At 32.5% G+C, this 12,369-nt stretch overlaps 1 protein-coding gene across 3 annotated transcripts; it reads left to right on the top strand.

Annotated features, from left to right (window-relative positions):
* Positions 1-202: 202 nt before the first annotated feature.
* On the top strand, positions 203-9,576 carry LOC149390914 (loganic acid O-methyltransferase-like). Of its 3 annotated transcripts, none has more exons than XM_089620511.1 (4): positions 203-280; positions 1,214-1,312; positions 7,862-8,542; positions 8,986-9,576. In XM_089620511.1, the coding sequence occupies exons 2-4, from the start codon at positions 1,244-1,246 to the stop codon at positions 9,319-9,321; spliced, it is 1,086 nt and encodes a 361-aa protein (XP_089476637.1). In that variant the 5' UTR covers positions 203-280; positions 1,214-1,243; the 3' UTR covers positions 9,322-9,576. The 3 variants fall into 3 exon arrangements, with proteins under 3 accessions (XP_089476637.1, XP_089476638.1, XP_089476639.1); XM_089620512.1 differs by having other exon boundaries at positions 221-316; XM_089620513.1 differs by having other exon boundaries at positions 236-280; positions 1,200-1,312.
* The last annotated feature ends 2,793 nt before the right edge of the window (positions 9,577-12,369 follow it).

Genomic DNA, 12,369 nt, shown 5'->3' with positions numbered 1-12,369 from the left:
GTAATACTACATCCTACTCAAATACTGGTTCTACTAACAAAAATTAATCTCAGTATTTTTCTAAACAAATTCCTCTCACCCGCTGTTTTTATCTGTCCTATTCTTTTGTTTCGGTCAACATTAAAAACAAAAAGGAAACATTAGTAGTGGGGCCACTTTCCACCGCTCATAAAATGATGTCTTAATAGTCATAAAGCTCTCTCTCTCTCTCTCTCTCTCTCAAGAAATTGGTGATGGAGACTCCGATCTGATTACCATTTATGCGTACTTTTCTCGCCAAGTAAGATCATCTTATCAATTACTAATTTTTGTGTAGGTAATGACTTTCTTCTTCTCTAATCCTTAATTCGAATTGATGTATTTATATATATTATACACAAATTTATGTTTACAATTTACATCCATCCACTACGGTTAAAAACCATCGTGGGATGATCACTCTTTTGTACTAGACTACTAGTCATTTAAAAAAATTGCAATATTGAAAGCAGTTAATTAACTGGTAGACTGGACGATATTCCCAATATTGAAGTCTAAATCTGACATATGTTGTAGAGCTCAGCTAGCTTGAAGATGGTTAAACTATTCTGAGGCCATTCTTAAGACTTTTTCATTTATAGTACTAATTGGGGATACGAACATAGTAACAACAACTTGACAAACTTTTCTTTAAGCGTTCAACTAGACATATTTTCCAAAAAATATGTACATTATTAAACACAACTATTTTAATGCATGCGTGTTTGAGCAATACCAAGTTTTATGGAAATACAGAGCATAGCTGAAAACGTATTTATTAAGTAGTTGTTATTTTTATTCTAATAATATATATACTTTTTCTAATTTCTGATAATACTAAATTGGAAATTTAAAATAAATATAAGTTTAAATTTAAAAAAAAAAAACAAGGCTAAGCTTAGAGATTAACTACATATCCAAAACAATCAAAAGTTACTGAAAGTGATATCATGGCTAATTAAAAAAAAGTAAAAAATAAAACTTCTGATTATACAAATTAGCGATTAGTCATTGTTATATATTTATTTATCAAAATCGCTATTGTTTTGAGTTTTTCTAATAAAATACTCAAATGATAAAACTTTTTATTTTGCTAACTTTATATATAATATATATAATATAAGGAACATAATGACCTATCTAATCATGATACAAAAGAATATATATACGTATCTTTGAAGATCCGATCATATAGGTTGGCAAAAGAAAGAAGATAACGACATCGATGGACAAGATACGACCAATGAATGGTGGATATGGCCGTTATAGTTATGCGAAAAACTCTACCGTTCAGGTAAATTACTTGCGTTATATGTCGTTAATGTTTATGCAAGAGTTTTCAACTATCACTAGGGGAAAAAAATCGTTAATAATTAATAGAAAATGAAAATGAAACACATCAATGATAAGGGATTCAGCAGAAGAAAAATTAAGAAGGATAATTATAAGCGTACTATACTCTAGGAATACTAAAATTGAATATATATATATATATATATATCTATCTATTTATATATATATATATATATATATATATATATATATATATATATATATATATATATATATCAAGTTCATATTATTGACGAGTGAGACCTTCAATAAAAAGGAAGGAGTGAATAATATAAACAACAAAAGAGACCATGTGAAGAGTCATAGTAAACTACTAAAAATAAGAATTGAAAACTATACTCAAATATATGAACGCGCGCTAAGGATGTTAGATTCGAATATTACGTGCAAAAATCATCACTTAATTTCATTATCGAATCATTTTGAATAATTAAAAAAACATTAATCAATAATCGAAAGTGTACCTAACAATAATTCATGACGATTGGTGTTTTAGATCAACACGTATACCTCAGAGAACCATTTGTTTCTCTCTTGTTTCAGTATAGCGACGAGATATCAGAAAATTACAAGGGATGCGTGTGGTTTATGGAACAATCGTATATATAGGAAATTATAATATTAACCTAGTGAGTTTCCTATTTTAGTCTATCACAGAAATAGAAGCCATAATAGTTTACATATTAAAAGCCCACAACTTATTAGATACATTAAGGTCCAATTTTCATAAACCGTTTTAGATCACTTTAAATGGGAAAACTTTATTGACAGTCCACAATACACAAACATGCATGTTTCAGACTAAGCTTCTTACCCGTCCAAAGCTCATAAGAGGTTTTCTTTCCTGCCTGATTTGGAACCCTATTAAGGATATATGATGCAATCTTAAGTGCTTTTCCCCAAAGTGATTCAGGTAATATAGAATGACAAATCATACTTCTTACCATGTCTTTATGCGTTCTGTTTCGTCTTTCAGCAATATCATTCATAGTGGGTGAACCTGACATAGAGTACTGTGGATGATACCGCATTCCTCTAGGAATTTAGAAAACAACATAGACGTATGACGCTTTTGATTCTATTACTGAGTTGTTTTTCAACTTCACCTTTGAACTTATTGAACATGTTAGCGATTGTGAATTTTCATGAAGGAGATGTATGTTTTCATATATTGAAAAATCGTCTATGAACATTATAAAATATTGTTGACCATTCCAAAAAGATGTTGGAAAAGGTCCACAAATGTCTATATGAATAAGTTCTAAAACATCTGAAGTCCTATTGGCTTAAAATCTCCTTTTATAGGTTTGTTTTCCTTTTATGCAATTCACACAGATATCAAAGTCCATGAAATCTCAGAGATCTAGAATTTCTTATGACACAAGTCTCTCATTCTCATTTAGGAGATGTGCCTAATCGTTTATGCCATAATACGGCTTAATTCTCGTTGGTTAATTTTATCTTTACACTTCGAGTACTTAAATGTAAGGATTCATTAAATGAAGCATTTATATAAACAAAGTATAGATTATCATATCCTGATCAAGAGTCGGAACCAACCATATTTGAATTGCAAAACAAACTAAATTTTTCAGTCTCAAATGAACAAGAATAACAAAATTTGTCCAAAGTAGAAATATAAATCAAATTTCGTATGAAAGATGGTACCACAAAAATTTCATCAAGATCCAAATAAAATCAAATGATCATTAACAATAATCTAAATTTTCTAATTGCTTCAACTTGAACTTTTTTTTGCCATCGCTCACTTAGATGTATTTTTCAACATCATTTGGTTTTCGGCAATGGAGGTAACTCTATATAGACACAAAAATGGAAGTGGCTGCACCAGAATCTATCCATCAAATATTTTTAGGTACCAAAGTTAAATTAAACTTGGAACAAATTAAATTAAGAAGCATATATATATATATATATATATATATATATATATATATATATATATATATAGCTAATTCATCTTCTATGTATGAACATATATAAATAAACTGAATCTGACAATTAATACATGCATATATAATATATTAAAAAAATATGAATGAATCTTATACGATACAGATGTCAATACGATTTCTTAAAAAAGAAAAAAGAAAAAAGAAAAAGTCATCTGATGAATAATATGGGCTAATTGTTGGGGAATCACGCGCATATCAGACACGAACAATCGCTCTGATACCACTCGTTGAAGATGATTCTCCCATATAACCATATTAATGCGAAAAAATAATTAATTACGCTGATCATAAGCTAATTAAATTATGGTTATAATTAACAAGATCTAGTTATGTTTAATTAATTTAATTCACGAGAGTATATTTATCAAGCAACCGATTAAAAAAAACGAATACTTACATTGATTTTCGATTCAGCTACAGAACGCCCCTAAACCAATCGCGTACTCCTTGCGTCATCTTGATGAAGGACTCGAGGATGACACATTGGTCTTCCGAAACGTAATCTCCGAGACGAATAAGAAAGATGAGTGGGCACAGTATTTATCTAACTAGATGAGAAACGTGGTGTTTCAAATCTCGCTCTTATTTTACTAAGAATGGAAACGAATTTTCGAGGGGGAGAGGCAGAAAATTTCGCACGGCCAAGAGGGAGAGCCACGAAATTATTAGGTCAAAATCCTTCTACTTTTTGCCTTCTCATGAACCCCTATTTATAGTAGTAAAATTAGATATTCATGGAACCTTCCAGAATATATTATTTCCTTTTATTGTGTTCACACTAGAGGATTTAATCTAGGCCCTTGGATCTCAATAAGTGAATCATACTTTTTCTCTCATCCATCAGATCAATATCTATGGGATATTATTCTCTATTTAAATAGAGAATATTTTATTTAGTGAGATAATAAAGGAGAATATATTATTTACCTTTAAATATATTCTAATATATTCTCCTAAATACTTTCCTTTAAATAAGGAGAGAATAAAAAAAAAAATCTTATATTATTCTCTCTCCTTTATTTAAACAACTAAAGAGAAAATATTGGTAAATACCAATATCATAAAAGTCGGATTTTAGGCACACGGCCAAGGCAAATTTGCGCAACTCCCATGCCAAAATTCCCAAATCCGATTTGCATATTTTGTGCAAGGTCCAATTGCTTAAAACCCAATCAATTATTTATTTACTTGGTCCAACAACAAACAAATAATTAATAATTGATTATTTACTTGATCCAACAATAAATAAACAATTCTACCATAAATATTTATTTAATTATGCGAATACCCGTTTTCCAGAATTAATGCTGTCAATCACAATTACAGCAAGTGAGATTAATAATGATAAACATTATTATACGAAAGTTCTTATCCGCTTTTATCAGAGCCGAATCGGGGACTATGGACCTAGTAATAGAAGCTTAACAAATCCGATGAAAAAGACGAAATAGTCCTTTCCCTTTTTCCATCGATTCGTCTAATCTTGGTCAAATACTCCACTTTGTAAGCCAAGAATAAACTCTCCTTTAATACTAGAATTATATTTACTCATCGTGACGAGTGTCCACTGATATAGTCAGTTCGTGATCAAGATCCTCCAGGTTCAACCCGTGTCAAGAGAAGTCAATTTTTCCGTTATACTTCTCTTGATATACATATCAGCCCTAAGCATTGTTGTTTCCCTAGCGAAAGATTCTTTCGAACGTTACTTACTTCGAAAGTGCTAGTAATCTATCGGTTCTGGAATCAACCCTTAGGTGGGTGAACATTAACCTTCTTTCAGGAAGGCTGGATTCCGTATCTGTAAATCACTTCCCACTCGAATCATGCTCTGAGAGACTCCCAAGACATAAGCTGTGATTAGCATGGATAGCCTTTTAGCGAATGAGTCAAAAAGAGCTCAGTAACATGACCCAGTGTCCATGATCACTTCAGGATTCAGATCAAGTCTCACTGTGATCAAGTCGTACACTTACAAGTGTAGAATGCTCCCACATAGTGATCAACCTTCACCTATGTGTTCCACATATATGACTTTAGATATAGTTTTCCAGGCGTATATCAGTCATCGACCTCGTTTTAGCTCACCGTCCGAACTCAGGTGCCTAGCACGTGACTCAGTTTAATACGGAGGCTATGGAACATAGTTGTTATTGATTCTAATTGTTTAGAAATCAACCCAGTAATCATATAATGCTAATAAAGTAATCTTATTATCGAATTTAGTAATCATTTACTCATTATCTTCAAGTGGGCAATATTCCCAACACTAATAACAGGAGAAACATAATCTGACAGATGTATATAAAACTCATCATAAAAAAAAAAGCATAACACAACAAGACATCTTTTTGCGGAAACAAAAAAACGGAAAGGAAAAAAAAAATCCTGATCCAGAGAAAATCAAACGCCGAGATATGAAAAAATATACCAAAATAATTTAAATAAAAATTTTCAAAATTTCAAACATGATTGACTTTGATATTAATTATTAGATTCGAATATCAAATTTGAAAACCATAATATAATTTCATGATCGAATCATGTTTAATTATTAAAAAATATAAATCAGAAGTGTACCTGATGAATCCATGACTGTTGATCTTCTAGATCAATACATATACTTTATTAGATATCCTTTTGTTTCTTTCTTATTTCACTTTGACGGCGAGATATCGGAAAATGACAAGTGATTTGTGTGACCTAAAGACCAGCCGTATTTATAGACAATCATTATGTTAAGCTAATTGACTTCTTATTTTATCCCACACATAAAAATAAGCATTAACAGCCAACAACCAGTTAGATATATTAAAGTTCAATTTTCATAAATTGTATTAGATCACTTTTAACAACAATCTTTATTGACCATTTATAATACACAATTATTTAACATATAAGCTCGATGGTTTAGTGATAAAATTTAATGAAGTTATCATAAATCATGAAAACAAGCTCCTTATATTAGCCTTTTAAAAAAAGGCGATATGCAAGAGAACGTTAAAACAATGAATTACAGAAATACCATATACCCCTTGAAATACTGTATACCTAGCAATTCACCTCGTGATCATTAGTCTATTTTATATGGTTGGTTGATTATTCTCATGTTTACAACAACCCCCTTCCGTCAATTACTATTTTCAGTGCTAACAGTTACAAACATATATTATAATGTAAAAGACTATATTTTTTTAAGGGCGTCGTAGATTTGTAGCTAAAACTAAACTATAAAATTGTTATGTAACCAACGTTTGAAAACGTTTAGGAAAAAAAGCTAATGACAATTATATTTGACTTAAATATCTTTATATTAAATATGTTATAATTAAAAAAAAATGAAAATAATTTAAAAATTCGATAATTAATGACAACATAGGTCTATTTTTGAAGCTCTTCTCGCCACGAATACTTAGGATTTGGAAGCACTCAATTTCAAGTTCATATGAGGAAGATATGGATTTTTGAAGTTTTGATGAGAAAAAAAGCTGTACAAAAGAGAAAGTGGCGAATCACTGTAACAAAAATAAAAGGCTACAAAAACAATGGAAAATTTAAATGGTTTATTCAATGCACACCATCTGTTTGTCTATTTTTTTAATAAGTTTCCAAACGTCAGTTATATCGTGATGTTTGAAATGACCTAATAAGTTACATATATATATATATATATATATATAAATATTTATTTAAATATCTCTCTCCACGAGCATGTATACACCGAATTGCATTGCGATTCTGTAGAAGTTGTTTATCTCCAAAGAAATTTTGGAGAATGAGATATTTGTTCATCAAGACGAAGCTAATTGGCCATTGGAAGATCCACCGTCGACCCCTGCCCTTCTCCCTGAAAGTGATCGACCTCGCTGCGGCACCCAAACCCAATGCCGCCCGCTCGGAAATCCCCACTTTATTTATAAATTTGAACTTTAATATCTAAGATTTTTGTTTATTTTATTTTTCTACATAGTGTTGATAAATAAAACAAAGAAAAGAAAGAATAAGGTTATGCTTAAATTTCTAACACGGTTAAAAAAATTTAAAGAAAGAGGATTGTTGCAAACATGAGTAATGATCAAGAAGTGAGATGAAAGATCTGAATAATGACAGGGTAAGTTGTTAGCAGTCCAATAGTTTAGGGACATTTATTTAATATATCCTTAAAACAATGTAGTGTGATGGTGAAAAGGAGCGATTCGTGCTCAAAGAAAAAAATGAGAGATGTGTGATAGTTGAGAAGTTGAAGAGACGAAGCAAGAATCTAAACTAAGCGGGCTAATATGCGAAAAAAAATTAATGGCGGCTGATTTGTAAATTTGTAAAGTAAATTTATTAAGACTTTGCATGAGCAACTTCAAAAATCAATTACAATGATAAAAAAATGGAAAAAAAGAAAGAGTATATAGCAAGGACGCCGTAATTCACGGTTCGGTCGGCTAAGATCTATATATATATATTTTCTTTTGTGGTTGCTAGATACTTTATGGCTGCTAAATTTAACATATTTATTGCAGAGAAAAGCTAGTGAAGATGCACAAAAATTTATCAAGGAGGCCATTGAGAAACTTGACATCACGAACTTTTTGTCTTGCAACACTCTTAAGATAGCTGACTTGGGCTGCTCTACTGGACCTAATACATTCATAGCCGTGCAAAACATCATAGATTGCTTGGAACACAAGTTTTGTATCGACCCAGATCGAAGCGACATCAACAAATCAGAAGCCGTAATAAATATTCCCAGGTTCCAAGTATTTTTCAACGATATCGCTACGAATGATTTCAACCAGCTCTTCGCATCTCTCCCTCGAGACAGAAAGTATTTTGCAGCAGGCGTTCCGGGTTCTTTCCACGGTCCATTGTTCCCAAAAGATTCTCTACATTTCGTTAATTCTTCGTGCGCAGTGCATTGGCTGTCTAGGGTTCCGGAGGAGGTGATGGACAAGAGCTCTCCGGCTTGGAACAAAGGCCGAGTCTATTACTCGAATTCCACAGACGAAGTAGCGAAGGCTTATGAAGGGCAGTTTGGGAAAGACATGGATAGTTTTCTGAAATTCCGAGCTGAAGAGGTTGTTGATGGAGGATTGATGGCGTTGACTTTGTGTGGACGATCAAACAGAACACCTCATACCAAAACATATCCTAGCAAGGCCATGGAGCAACTTGAATCCACACTTCTAGGAATGTCCAAAGAGGTGCTTTAAAGACTTTTTTTTGTTAATTTATATATATTTTTTAAATTTTTGCGGTAACAATGAAGGGAATCAGCAATTTAGAATTTTAAAAGATTGAAAACAGCATTCAAACTTAAACGTCTAAAATGTGCACAATCTTTTTGGTTAAATTCAACTCGAAGCCCGTTTCTCTCTCTAAATTTTGTTATAATTAGTATTTTCTTTTGCGAACATTGATTTATGCCCGATCGCTAAACACACTTTCTTATATTTTTTTGAAATTCGGATAATTTATCCCATCTATAATTTTGTGATCATAGTATGCATAATCATATTGTTACAATGTGGAACCAAACTGTAATGAAACACCATACATTCTAAAATTTGACTAAATGAGAATCAATAACATAGTAAAAGTGATATAGAAAAAAACATCTTATATATTTGTGTGCGCTCAATTGCAGGGCAAAGTCAACTCTGAAAGATTAAATTCCTTTAACATTCCACTGTACTATGCATCTCCTGAAGAAGTAGAATCAGCAGTGAAGCGTAGTGAATGCTTCACCTTCGAATCTGTGGAGATCGTTCCTCATCAAACGCCACACCCAAAAGTGATGTCTTCCCTTCTTAGGGCTGCCTTGGAATGGACGATGAAAGAGCATTTTGGCGAAGAAATTTTAGACGAACTCTTCGGCACGGTTCTGCCCAGGAAGCTCGAAGGTCTTTCAAATGAGGTGGTCTCTGGATCTATTGAATCGATTTTCATATTTTTCTTACTCAAATGCGTGAAAGGTGATTAATAGGAAAAGTTTCTGGTGATATATAAACGAGTGTGATTGTACGAATGTGTGGCGTGCTTTTGACGTTTCAAGTGTCTTTGTGTTGTTTGTGTGCTTTTGGTTTTGAATCTGGATATTTGAGAACTACTGATTGCTTGTGAGTTATGACGATTTATGTGATATAGTTCGTTTGTATTTGTCACAATGGTTATAAGTTCATATTCAGATTGCATAAATGTCTAGGCTTCAGGTTTTCAATGCTACAACTTGTGTGTATTCCAGTTTCATCATATTTTATTTAAATTTTGACAAGTTATTCGTTTACTCAAATTGTCAATATCTAAACAATTTCAATAATTCAAAATTTCATTAAAAATTAATTGTATTTAAAATGGATAAAATTGTAAGAAATATAAATGAAATCGGAATTTTCAGTTATTATATAATTTGCCTATACTTTTAAATTCTCACTAAAGAAAAGACTAGTATTCACACAATTTTCCTTACTTCGTAGTTCAAAGTATTATGTCCTCTACACGTATATGTTTTTTTTAAGGACTTTTTGCCTTATTTCGGTTAAAAGAATAAAATAATAGAACCTCATTTGCTTGCAATCCTTAATTGTATCCAACATGAAGGTCAGTTTAGCAAAATATAAAGACCTCAAACTACGAAAATTCCCAGCGGGAAGAAAATTGTCTCTGGTTCAAGGCGTGCTTGAATCCATACCTACTGGAATAATTAAAGAGAGGTGTTAGCAAAGAGGAGTTTTGTCTAACTTAATATTTCTATAATTGTGGTTGATTGAGATAGTAGATTGTTTTTACCCGAACGTCGCAACAGCTCGTCAATAGGTCTTTTCGGCTTGTAATGTTCAGGCTAGGGTCACAGTAGGATATAGAATTTTTAGTGACTAAAATCAACTTAGCAAGGATCACGAATCGCTTCTCAAAAACAGTTAAACCTCACACTCATCTCGCTTTAGCACTCGATTTCTCCCCAAATCACCCTCTAAACTGTCATTCCAAGAGTCTTAAATCAACAATACATATCTCCAAGCACTACAACAAATCTCACCATTAGCGACGATTTTTTTTGTCGCTAATAACCCCATAATCGTCGCTAAATCTATTTAGCGACGATTTTTATCGTCGCTAAATGTCCGTGCCTAAATATATTTAGCGACGAAATAATCGTCGCTAAATATTTACCGACGACATTAGCGACGATAAAGTCGTCCCTAAATGTATAAACGAATTTTTTTTTTAATTTTGTGAAATATATTTAGCGACGATTTATCGTCGCTAATTATTAAATTGTTATTTTTTTCGTTTTTGAAATTATTAATTTTTTTCATCGTTAATTATTAATTTTTTTAATTTTTTTTTTCGTTTTTGAGAAACCTAGAAAACACTAAAACCGAGAAATTAAACGTTAAATTAAAGCTGAGTTTTAAATCCCAAAACTCATAAACGAGTCTAAATCACAAAACCATAGTCATGCCAGCTTACAACGAGCGAAGTAATTTTCATCAAACAACTCAAATCCATTATCAGATCATACTATCCCAAATCAAATTTTCCAATTCTGAAACTCGAACAAAAGAAAACGGAATCAAAGATTCCTTGCCTTAACGTGGTCTCCGACGTTCTTCTATCCTCGGGTCGCTTTTCTTCTTCTCTGCCTCTAAGTCACGCCGCCGAGGCCTTGACGAACAACCATTACCAAAACTGAAATAAGATTCAGTACATAACAAAATCATTCTGAATCCTCAGTTCAATTAAGGAAATACAAAATTAACATCATCTCAAGCTAACCACCACGGAAACATCAACGTTCACAAACTCACAGCCAAACGCCAAAATTTTTAAACCAAACCCGTCAAAAATATGAAAAACCATACCAAACTCGTCCAAAAATCCATAACAATCACAAATTTAATCATAAACCAACCCAAGAATCACTAATACACGTCCGGGACTAAACCCCCAAATAAAAAATCCACATAAACCCTAACTTGTTGTAAATTCGGCCAAAATCTCAAGAAAAACTCCAAACAATGTTCTTAATCCATGAATCCGAGTAACAACATCACAATCCATAAATATTTATACTAAATTATGTAAATATAACTAATTCCTTTATATTTATAACTAATATATATATATATATATATATATATATATATATATATATATATATATATATAATTACCGTGCATGCGGAGGAAGAGCCGGACCGAGAGGACGAGAACGAGGACGGCGTCGGCGACGGAGCGGTGGAGGAACGGCGGAGACGCTGCAGGCAGGAGAGAGAGAAAAGTGACGAGAGAGAGATGTGAGGAGAGAGAGAGTAACCGGGGAGGACGAGGACAGCGTCGGTGGCACACGGCGGACGTCGGGAGAGGACGAAATGGGCGAGAATTCGGCGGAGGAGAGAGGAAAAATCAGATTTAGGTCGCGAAATAAAATGGGGAAAACTGATACGCGACCTGGTATTTAAACACATTTACCGACGATAAAATCGTCGCTAAATGGTTAACTTTCGTAGCTAAATGAACTTACCTTTTCAGTTCATAATCAGGCATTTAGCGACGATTAAATCGTCCCTAATAGTTTTCCTACATATTTAACGACGATTTAATCGTCGCTAAATCATTTCATTTTAATTAAATTGTAGGGATTTTTCCCTCTTCAAAATTCGTCAAAATTTAAAATGATTTAGCGACGATAATATCGTCGCTAAATATGTAGGAAAACTATTAGGGACGATTTAATCGTCGCTAATATCGTCGCTAAATCATTTTGTTTTAATTAAATTGGAGGGATTTTTCCCTCTTTAAAATTCGTAGAAATTCTAAATTAATTCGAAATTATTAGCGACGATAATATCGTCGCTAAATGAATTCCAAACAATTTAGCGACGATATTATCGTCGCTAAATCATTTCCCGCGAACTTAGCGACGATAAAAAACAATTAGCGACGAAATTATCGTCGCTAATTATCTTTGCCGCCAAACTTTAAAATTTTTGGCACCAAATAATTAGCGACGATAATTTCGTCGCTAA

Source organism: Urtica dioica, chromosome 7, assembly GCF_054948205.1.
Source record: "Urtica dioica subsp. dioica isolate 48M chromosome 7, U.dioica_male_clone48M_v1_H2, whole genome shotgun sequence".
Classification (NCBI taxonomy): Eukaryota; Viridiplantae; Streptophyta; class Magnoliopsida; order Rosales; family Urticaceae; genus Urtica; species Urtica dioica.
Note: the sequence above shows the minus strand (reverse complement) of the source record. Positions and strands in the feature narration are given on the sequence as shown.

What these genes read in the sequence shown, in the direction of transcription:
- LOC149390914 (XM_089620511.1), top strand. Translation starts at nt 1,244, where the DNA reads ATGGACAAGATACGACCAATGAATGGTGGATATGGCCGTTATAGTTAT. An exon ending in CGAAAAACTCTACCGTTCAG is followed by an intron (nt 1,313 to 7,861) that starts GTAAATTACTTG and finishes TATTTATTGCAG; the next exon opens with AGAAAAGCTAGTGAAGATGC. An exon ending in TTCTAGGAATGTCCAAAGAG is followed by an intron (nt 8,543 to 8,985) that starts GTGCTTTAAAGA and finishes GCTCAATTGCAG; the next exon opens with GGCAAAGTCAACTCTGAAAG.